At 44.9% G+C, this 11,145-nt stretch overlaps 1 protein-coding gene across 1 annotated transcript in view; it reads left to right on the top strand.

Moving 5' to 3' along the window:
- Positions 1–1,304: 1,304 nt before the first annotated feature.
- The window catches only part of OBSL1 (obscurin like 1), a 31,956-nt gene continuing 22,115 nt past the window's right edge, over positions 1,305–11,145 (top strand). Inside the window, 1 exon segment of the mRNA XM_023763409.1 lies at positions 1,305–1,365. Coding sequence (XP_023619177.1) covers positions 1,305–1,365 — 61 coding nt within the window.

The raw sequence follows: 11,145 nt of genomic DNA, 5'->3' as shown, positions 1-11,145 counted from the left end.
GAAAAATGAGCCTACGCTGGGCAGCTTTGGCTCAGAAGTCAGAGGAAAGGGGCCTTGGGACAGGTTCAGGGAGTTAGCCAGACCAGCTGCCACTGTCCATTGCTCCCTGGTTGCGAGTCTCCTGGCGTCCCTTGGGGTTTAAGAGATGCATGCTTGTGGGGGAAGAAGGAAAAAGGGAAAGGAGCCGGCCTGTGCTTCTAGGAGGGAGACTGCACCCTGGGTCCTTTATCTTAAAGCTTTTGTCTCTCTCTTGCTTGGGGGACTCTTAGAAGAGGTTTCAGGGGAGGGTTTTACCAGAATATTCATCAGTTTATCACGTGAGTCCTTTCAGGGTCATGATCTCTATTGATTGGTCAGTGCCAGGGCAGGGGGTCGTTTGTCGCTGCTGCTGGACCTGGGGTCCCCCACCTGGTTTTGCTGCTTTTCTGGGTCTGGAGCTGAAATACAACTGAGGTCTAGATGCCTCACCAGATTTGAAAAACTTGTTCACACAGGCTAGGTTGCTAGCGAAGGTCATTCAATTAGTAACTGATTGCGCCCATTGTAGCTTTCACGTAGCCCGCTGTGAAATACCACCTAACTAAATTAAGTTTAAAAAAACAAAAAAGTCAAAAAAAAAGTCTTTAGAGAATTTCTGGTTTTCAGGGAGGATTTGTTTGGTTTTTGTTTTGGGTTGTTTGGTGTGTTGTGTGTGTGTTTTTAATGAAGTGCCCCTTTTCTGATTCATTTTCAAAATGAATTGTAAGCTAGTTGAGAATAAGAATCCTATATAATAAAAGGCTAATATGCAAATAGACCGAACGGAGGAGCAAGCAAAAGGCGGAACTGAACAACCGGTCGCTATGACGTGCTCTGACCACCAGGGGGCGCGTGCGGAACATGGCGGGCATCAGCCACAGAGGAATGGTGGAGCAGGTGAGCGGGAGCGCGGGAGCGCCAGACCAAGGCAGGTGCCAGTCACTGTCATCAGGGTGAGCCTCTGGTGGTTACTGAAAATTCTTTGCTCCCGAACACCGCAGTCCCACCTGGTGCTTGCACCTGCTGCTGGTGCTGGAGCCGCTGCTCACACCCACTGCCAGTGCCCAGCACTGGCACTGATTGCTCGGCGCCACTGGAACCACCGGTGGCACCCACTGACAGCACCGGCCCCAATAGCTCCGCAGTCAGCAGAGGGGCCAGCACCATCAGCACATGGGAGCAGTGGCAGCAGGAGTGGGGGGGGGGGGCGGGCTGGCCAGGGAGGGCCTTGGCAGAAGGGGCCCGGCAGGGGTATAGAGGATGGGCCGAGACATGCCCCTGTGCCCATGGCAGCCTCTTGGCCCACAGTTACTTTCAAGGTGCACAAATTTGTGCACTGGGCCCCTGGTAGGTTCATAATCATCTTTATACCAAGTTGCAAAATTTGGAGCACCCTATTTTCTAAAGACAAAATATTTGAAATGGTAATCTAAGCTCCTAAACCACACAATTTAATGTTTATGGCATACAATGTGTGATCTGAGCCAAAAGCCTAAAAAGTGGTTAAAGCAGCAGTTCTCAACCTGTGGGTCGCGACCCCTTTGGCGGTCGAACGACCCTTTCACAGGGGTCACCTAAGACCATCCTGCATATCAGATATTTACATTACAGTTCATAACAGTAGCAACATTACAGTTATGAAGTAGCAACGAAAATAATTTTTTTTAATATATTTTGTTGATTTTTTACAGAGAGGAAGGGAGAAGGATAGAGAGTCAGAAACATTGATGAGAGAGAAACATCAATCAGCTGCCTCCTGCACACCTCCTACTGGGGATGTGCCCGCAACCAAGGTACATGCCCTTGACCAGAATCGAACCTGGGACCCTTCAGTCTGCAGACCAACGCTCTATCCACTGAGCCAAACCGGTCAGGGCAACGAAAATAATTTTATGGTTGGGTCACAACATGAGGAAATATATTTAAAGGGCCAGAAGGTTGAGAACCACTGGGTTAAAGGGAAAGCACGTTGTGAACAGCAAAGCAGTAAAATATAAAGTAAGTATATTTTTGTTGCATTATTAATCCTATAACCATGATGACTGTCAGTTTATCAAATCACCTGGTCGTAAAGAGGAAGAATTTTCCCATACTGTAACTGCCAACTCTAACCCCCTTAGGCAAAAAGAGAAAGAACCTTTTGAAGTTCCTGACATTTCAGTGTTCTGAAACCTGTTTCGGGGTGCTTCCCCAGCCCACAGAGTTTTCTGAGAATTGCTCCATTCATATGGATAACCCCTATAGCCAGATTTGTTCTGCACCCCCTTGCTTCCCAAAAAGTGGAAGTGGGACAAAGAGCAGCAAGGAAAGTTGAATTACAGAGGGAGAGAAAAACAGATCTACTGAGAGAAGCAGCAGGAGGAGACTGAGCAGTTTTTTTCCCCAGCCCCCTTGTGAGGCCCACTCCCCTTTCTGCCCTTGGCCTGCAGGGCTTGGCCGCCTTCCAAAGAATTCTCCCTTTACTTTTTCTGCCAAGTTTGAGTGTATTGCTCTAAATTGCTGCCATATGAACCTTTGCTAAAACAAAATCTTTTCAAAAAATTAAAGTCTAAAAGAAAAAAATATTATCTTTCACCATAACAGAGAAAAATAAAGTATATACCTAGAACATTTTAAGATGTGTGCCAGATCTATGTGAAGACAGCCAGAGTACTTTAAGGACATTAGAAATGACCTAAGTAAATGAAAAGATAACATGTTCCTGATGAAAGATTATTCCATTTAATTTAATATTATAATGATCTAAATTGAATGCAATTTTCATCAAAATTCCAATAGGAAGATTTTGGAACTTGACAAGTTGATTCTAAAATTCCTCTGGAAGACTAAACACATGAGCATTGCCAAGAAATGTTGTAGAAAAAAAAAAACAAAACAAGAAGCACTAGTAGGGGCCTTACCCTGCCAGATAGCAAAATGTCTATAAGGCCACAGTAACCAAAGCAGCATGATACTGACACAGAGACAGATAAATATTGATAGAACTACAGAAACAACCATGATTACATGGAATTTTTTTTTTACTATATACAATAAAATTTATTTAAATGGTATAAATAATGAGTTCTTCAGTAGTTTGGGGACAATTAACTTTCCATCTGGGAAAAAACTAAATTCCATCCCTCATACAATGCACATTAAATTTCAGAAGGATTAAAGAGCTAACCATTGTTTTAAAATTAGATCTAAGGATTCTTCAAAGTTTAAGGTTCAAATTTACTTCTTAAAGACTGCTCTTTATTTAAAAGGCATGCAATGTCATTTCAAAAAAAAATTGTCCTTAGACAGCAATGTTATATATATGGCCTGCTACTGCATAATTTCATATTACCGTGAATCAAAATGTGTTTCTCAGAGAAATGCTATGATAGCACGCTCTAATAAAACTCTTCTGAGGCCCAGCCGGAGTGGCTCGGTGGACCCTTCAGTCCGCAGGCTGACGCTCTATCCACTGAGCCAAACCAGCTAGGGCCAATGATTCTTTCTCATCTTTGATGTTTCTATCTCTCTCTCCCTCTCCCTTCCTCTGTGAAATCAATAAAAAATATATATATTTTTTAAAATAGTTAAATAAATAAATAAATGTGCCGCTGGACCTTCCAAGCACATGACCAAGACCTCCCAGCACAGCAGCGGATGTGGTACTAGCGAGGCCCAGCTCACCCACCTCAGACTTCACACCCCCTGTTATAATGCGTGAAGAGAGAAGTGAGTTGTAAGCAGCTGCCACTGGTAGCTTCCCTGCCACTCCTAAGTTCACTGGGGTAGCCTCTGCACAATGTGTGTGACCAAAGGGGTAAGGAACGGTGTGCTGGCCACTAGCTTAGGCAGCATGGACGGGAAGAAAGAAGAAGAGGGCATCTTCATACAAGAATGGCAAAATCGGTGACCGGAGAATACAGACCTCAGGGTCCTGGTCCAAAGCCCGCTTGTTTCAGTTACCTTGGAGCATGCAATGCCCTGGACGGTTGCCTAGAGGGGCACAGAAGTACTAGTTCATCTGTAAGATATGAGCTAGACATGTCCTGGATCTAGACCTCACCACTCCGGTGCTACAGCCTCCTGCAGCAGATCAGATGATTCCTCGGAAATGAACATTTTACACTTGAAATTGTGTTGTGGGTGGGAGGGTGAAATTGTACAATCTACTTGTTTCATCAAATAGGTATCTTCATGGAGTTGGGATGGGGGATGGGGCAAATGGAAAAGAATGAAGAGGTGTGATTATTACCTACACTAGAGTCCTTGTGCCTGGTGCCCAAGGCCCCAACATTGAGTGGTCAGAGGCAGTTCTTTCTAGTAAGTTACCACACATTGTGTCCCTTGGCCCATTCAGCCACAAAAGACACCAGGAATGTACCCAGTCACAAAAAATCAAACATATGGGACAAATAAGCAGCGTTGGAGGAGGTCTAGCATGAGAACTCTGCATTGGACCATTACCAAGCAAGCCCATCAGAGCCTGGTTCCAGGAGAACCAGGCACACGGAGAGAATGCCAGAGAGGCAGAAGCCAAGCTTCATGTGAAATCAGAGATGCCAGGGCTTGAGAATGGCTGACTGAAAGGAAGCAAGAAAGTCATATTCCAGTGACCCAGCAGCAACTCTGGTCACCCAGCCTGACTGGACTTTGCACTTCTGCACGAAATACATTGAGGGATTCTCTGAGTGGCTTTATAGTAAACAGGTCACCTGAGAGCGCCTTTAATTCTTTTCATTGTCTATCCTAAAAGCCTGTGGAGTCATCTGAGAAGGGGGTTACGAAGGGCCATAAGAAAGATAGGGACCCTGTGCTTCATTCAGAACCCAGAAAGGAAGAGATGAGGTGAAGCCTACATTCCCCATGCAAGCACTTGGGGAAGGAGTGAACGCCTGATAGGAAATGTGAGTGGAGGCATCCGTGGAGAGAAAGGAAAGCAGGAGGAGAGGAAGAGAAAGTCACTGTTTCCCACATAACCCGCAGGCCTGTTGGCAAAGTTAGATACATATGTGACATGTGCTTTCCATCTCAATTTTCCTTGCCTACAGCGTTGGAGAGAGCGGTTCTCAACCTGTGGGTCGCGAACAATGAAAATACATCCTGCGTATCGGATATTTACATTACGATTCATAACAGTAGCAACATGACAGTTATGAAGTAGCAACGAAAATAATTTTATGGTTGGGGGTCACCACAACATGAGGAACTGTATTAAAGGGTCGCGGCATTAGGAAGGTTGAGAACCATAAAGCAAGAGAGAGGCCTGCAGTGTGCAACATGGGTCAATGGGAAAAGGAAACGAGAGAAGAGTGAGATCGAAGGGCTTGCAGTGGTTCTCAACCTTCTGGCCCTTTAAATACAGTTCCTCATGTTGTGACCCAACCATAAAATTATTTTCGTTGCTACTTCATAACTGTAATGTGGCTACTGTTATGAATCGTAATGTAAATATCCGATATGCAGGATGGTCTTAGGCGACCCCTGTGAAAGGGTCGTTCGACCGCCAAAGGGGTCGCGACCCACAGGTTGAGAACCGCTGGCTTAGGGTCTCCATGGCTGAAGGAAGGGCGAGGCAGAGCCTGCTTTGGAATCCCAGAGCCTCTGTAGAACCTCAAAGTTAGAGCAGTCTTTCATTCATTCATTCATTCATTCATTTGTTCGTTCAACAAATATTTACTGAGCCCTGACTGTGTGCCAGATCCTGTGCTGGATTCTGGGTAAATAAAGGAGACGAGAGTGTGGCTCTTGTTCTCCAGAAGCTGGCAGTGTGGTGGAAGAGACAGACACCGGCAATCACATTTCAACATTGTATTTGTTTTCTATTGCTATCGCAAGAACTTACATCAAATGTAGCTGCTTAAAACAGCGAACATTTATGACCCCATAGTTCTCAAGGCCAGAAGTCTAAACTGTATCTCACTAGGCTAAAATGCAGGTGTCAGCAGGGCCATGTTTCTTTCTGGAGGATCCAGGGGAGAATCTGTTTCTTGTCTTTGCCAGCTTGAGACACTGTGTGCCCACTTCCCAGCCAACAATGGCCAATTTAGTCCATGAACCCGGAGAAAGACACCAACTAAGAAGGGTATCCTGGTGGCTAACGGGGCTCAAATTGTAAAAACTGAAGCCTCGCAGTCATTTCCACATGGGAGCTTCTCACACAAACTGCACTTGAGGGAGAAACCCGCACGGAACTGCCTGCCTGCACTGTTTGTGCCATCAGAGCCACCCTTAAAAAGGAGTTCCTGGAATTCAGTTTCAACCAATAGGACTGAGGCTTTCCCCATCCAACCAGGACACTGCCTTTTGGACCAAACTATAAGGATTTGGAGCCCTCATTTGCATGAGGACAAATCAATCAAGGGCCAGGGGTAGGGACTTCTGTCTACATAAGCCAGTTCCTCTTTCTTTTTCTTATGTATTTTTTTTATTGATTTCAGAGAGGAATGAAGAGGGAGAGAGAGATAGAAACACCAATAATGAGAGAATTATTGAGGTGCTGCTTCCTGTGGCTGATGCTCAACCACTGAGCACACGGCCAGGCAAGGCAGCTCCTGTCTAACTCTGGGAACACACTTTTCCTTACCACTAAGCCTGCTGTCTCCTGGCTGAGCTGAAACACTGGGCTGGAAGGGACAGTGCAGGCCAGAACAGACCAGCATGGAGCAGAGCAGAGCTGTCTAGTGAGAGAGGCTGTATCACAATTGAGCTGTTTTGCACTAAATAAAGTTTCCTCTTTTACCACACCCTAAATTGGGGATTCCTGTTGGTGTTAAACTGGAACCAACTACCACCAGTCTTTTTCACGTCACATCACTCTGACACTAACTCTTCTGCCTCCCTACTTCACTCTTAAGGACCTTTGTGACTACATTGGACCCACCTGGATAAGCCATGATACTCTCCCTGTTTTAAGGTTATCAGGTTAGCAACCTTAATTCCATCGACAATCTTAAATCTCCCTCACCTGGTAAGGTAATATTTTCACAGGTTCTGGGGATTAGGACGTAGACATCTTTAGGGAGAGGGGGCCATTATTCTGCCTACCACAAACATAATGCAAATTATGGTAGAGGTAGTGCTATGGCAGACGGTTCCAGTGCCAGATTACAAATTGAATACAGTAAAACCTCAGTTCTTGAACATCTGCCATCTTGAACAATTCGCTTCTCAACACTTTCATGCTCCTACCTGTATGATCAGCCCCTGGTCTCTCAAGGGACAAACAAAGGGGAGTACGTGTGAGTGTGAATCCATTTACCACTAAACCTCCTGTTGTTAACATCTCAGGAAATTGTGCTGTGAATATTTTCCTCTTTTTTGTTTTGTTCCTTGTCTTTCCAGATCCTAGCGGCTGCATATATTCCTTGGCTTGTGACCTCCTTCTTCCATCCTTTTTTTTAAAATTTATTTCAGAGAGGAAGGGAGAGGGAGAGGGAAATAGGAACATCACCGATGATAGAAAATCATTGATCTGCTGCCTCCTGCATGGTCCCCACTGGGGGTCAACCCTGCAACTCGGGTATGTGCCCTGACTGGGAATTGAACCAGTGACCTCTTGGTTCAAAGATCAACACTCAAACACTGAGCCACACCTGCCAGGCTCTGGTAGGATTTTTAAAATCAGGTGGAGTGCCTATAGATGTGCATACAAAGACAAGTGCCGGTTGGTCTATAATAGTCTTCCAAAATATAGAGGTTTACATTAGGAGAGAAGCGAAACACCCAGGAGGGATGAGCAACACCTTCACATGTGCTACATCGTGTTTTGCTTCGTTTGAAGTTGTTTTCCTCAATTTCTTTTTATTGCTGCAGTCACTGTTACTTTCAATCATCTCAAAAAACATTATGTAACAAGCAGTTAGACAACCATGTATGAGGTCAGTCATTTTGCACAACATATTTTTTTTTAAAATATATTTTATTGATTTTTTACAGAGAGGAAGGGAGAGAGATAGAGAGTTAGAAACATCGATGAGAGAGAGACATCGATCAGCTGCCTCCTGCACATCTCCTACTGGGGATGTGCCCGCAACCCAGGCACATGCCCTCGACCGGAATCGAACCTGGGACCTTTCAGTCCGCAGGCCGACGCTCTATCCACTGAGCCAAACCGGTTCCGGCATTTTGCACAACATATTTAATAAAAAAAGTTTGAAGTGTCTGCTTACCAGTAAAGAATGTTTTCACTGAGAATTTTTAAAAAAGGATAAGAAATTTCAGATTAAAGATTATTGCCAAAAATAAAAAGTGATTGCTGTCTGCACAAGTGTCCTGGAGCCGGGACACCCCTCTTATCAATGGACATAAATAGCTTTGTCTCTCCAGCAGGCAGACTTGAAGAACAGAGGAGAGTGGAGGTGATGTGGTAATGTAGCAGAGCTGTAGTGCACAGACTCTGGAACAAGACTGCTGACGTTCAAATTCTGGCTCCACCACTTACTAGGGATTTGACTCTTAAGTTATTAATCTCTCTGTGCCTCAGTTTCTTCATTCGTGCAATGGGTATAATAATCTCAGTGCCTGCCTCATAAGTTGCTATGAGAGTTGCATGAGCATTTAGTTGTAACATGCTTGGCACAGTAAGTGCTGTGTATGTGTTTGTTATATAACTAATGCAATTAACAAAAGAAGCTTATTTCTTGGGGGCAGAAGTATGGTTGCTAAGGGGGGGGGAGGGAGGTAATAGTAGGATTGGAAAATAAAGTCATAGGAAGCTCTCAGAAATAAAGTAAAAGAATTGCATCACATTCATGAGAGGGAAAAAGACTATTTCTATAAGATAGATGTATGTATATAAACTCAGAAATAGGTCTGGCAGGATACTCACCTTTGTGGAGGGGACGGAAATTGGGAGAAACAATCAAGGGAACTTCATATATTTTTTATATTTGAATTCAAATATATTCAATATTTGAATCTTTACTATTAGACTGTATATGTGTGCTACGTATGAAATAAAAAACAAGATACATTTTTTATTTTATTTTTTTTAAAATTTTTTTATTGATTTCAGAGAGGAAGGGGGAGAGATAGAAACATCAATGATGAGAGAGAATCATTGATTGGCTGCCTCCTGCATGGCTCCTACTGGGAATCGAGCCCGAAACCCGGGCATGTTCCCTTGACTGGAATTGAACCTGGGACCCTTCCGTCTGCAGGCTGATGCTCTATCCACTGAGCCAAACCGGCTGAGGGCCAAGTAATATATTTTTTTTAATCAGCATTAAAAAGCAATGTGCCCAGGAAGCAGTGAGGAATGAGTGGCTGACTCTACCATCTGGGGGTCAAGGAAAGTCACAGAAGAGATGACATCAGGATTGGATTTTAAAGGAGGCATTGCCTGGGGAAAGGAGACATGCTGAAGATACATGGCAGCTTGAGAACAACATGAAGTATTTGAGTTTGGGTGTGTGGTTAGGTGGGGAGAGGAAGGGAGAAATGGATGTAAGATCAGGTTGCAAGGATGGGTTTAGGGTCAGTTGTAAAGGGCACGAATACCACACAAAGTGGATTGAACTTTGTGTACATAAGGGACATGATCACAAAAGAAGTATCCTCTGGCAGCCAGGTGGGCATGCCCTGGACGGAAGGGTAGGGAATGACGGGTTAGAGAGACTGCTAAATTGCCCAACCAAGAATTGCCCCTACATGGCAAATTGGTGTCTATGTAGGGAGAGAGAAAGGGCTTGAGGTGAGAGATAACTTGGAGGAGAAACCAACAGTACTTTCCCCTATCCTCTACCCCTTTTGGGGAGTAACTGTCCCCTTCTTTGGGGAGATCACCTTGTTCACATTTAGCCCTTGTGCTTTAGGCTCTGGGCTGCAGGGGTTGGACACATAATCTAAGTCATTAACTCATTCTGTCCCCTTGGGCACCCTTCCTGGAGGAGAACATGACCCTAATCAGGACAATCAGGCCGCTAAGACTCCTTCTGGGACTTCTGTATTCGAACTCCGTCTTGCTAGACCAAGTAGGGTATTGATGGGAGGCTGGACCTGCCCAGGCCGCTATGGACCTGGGACAGAGCTGACCCAGGGGATGTAGACCCTATAGCTGGATCTTTGGGGCCCAGAGTCAAGCCAAACTTTAGCCAGCCGTGCTCACAGACTTGATATGAACCAGTGACACTTTTATTTTTTATTTTTGATCTAAGCTCGTTTGGGTTGGGTTTTCTATTCACAGTGACTCTGAATGAAGAGTATTCAAAGTGTGCCTAATGATTAGCACTGGGAACAGAGAGGATCTCTGAAGTTACTGCTCTTAGTCTCATGGCAAGGAGTGAGGGCAAAAGATGTCTTTAGCCACTCTCTGCGCTCTTAGGGAGGGGGGGGCTGTAGCTTCCTGATTTGCTAAGTTAGCAGAATCTGAGGCCTTAAGACCCTGGAAGGGGCGGCCCAGACCAGTGACTGACTCCCAGATTTCAGGGTTTCACAGATTTGGGAATTTCATCATTTTCATCAGCAAAATTACAAAGAAAAATCTTAGGCTCCAAATAAGAATTTCCAAGTTTTAATTTTGCTAATTAAAAAACTTTAAAACAAACAAAAACCCACTACCTTCTACCATCACCTGAATATCATAAAAGAAATAACACTTTGACACACACACACTCACAGAGAAATGATAACTTTAGGATAAAGGATAGCCTTTTAAAATGAATACCTTTTGGGGGAGAAAGGGGCACATCTGTAATATTCTCAACAATAAAGATCTTAAAAAATAATAAAATGAATATCTTTGGCTTCCTTGAAAGACACTATGTTGTACTCACTTTCCTCCCTTTGCCTCAGATACGTGAACATTTTTACCAGCAACACCATCTGCTAAGTGACCTAGTGCTGAACTCTGTGCCCTTCAGTAGTGTCCCCAGCCCTGGGATCTCATTCACATTCCTGGGACAGGAAAGTCGAGATAACACAGGGTCACAGGTGGCCCCAGCTAGAAGAAGAAGGATCCTGAGCCTAGTAGGAGGATTGAAGATCCCAGGGAAAGGCCCCCTCAGGCCGGGAGGATCTGGCAAGGGCGGCCACAGGGAGAGTGGCGCTCAGGCAGGCTTCAGGCACATCTCCCATTCCCAGCACTGGCCCAGCCCCGCCAGTCACCTCCCCAGTGCACTGCCTGAGTAGCAACCCAGGAGCCCTGAGCAC

Source organism: Myotis lucifugus, unplaced genomic scaffold (assembly GCF_000147115.1).
Source record: "Myotis lucifugus unplaced genomic scaffold, Myoluc2.0 scaffold_3, whole genome shotgun sequence".
Lineage (NCBI taxonomy): Eukaryota > Metazoa > Chordata > Mammalia > Chiroptera > Vespertilionidae > Myotis > Myotis lucifugus.
The sequence above is the reverse complement of the archived record's forward strand: the minus strand, read 5'-3'. Positions and strand labels throughout refer to the sequence as shown.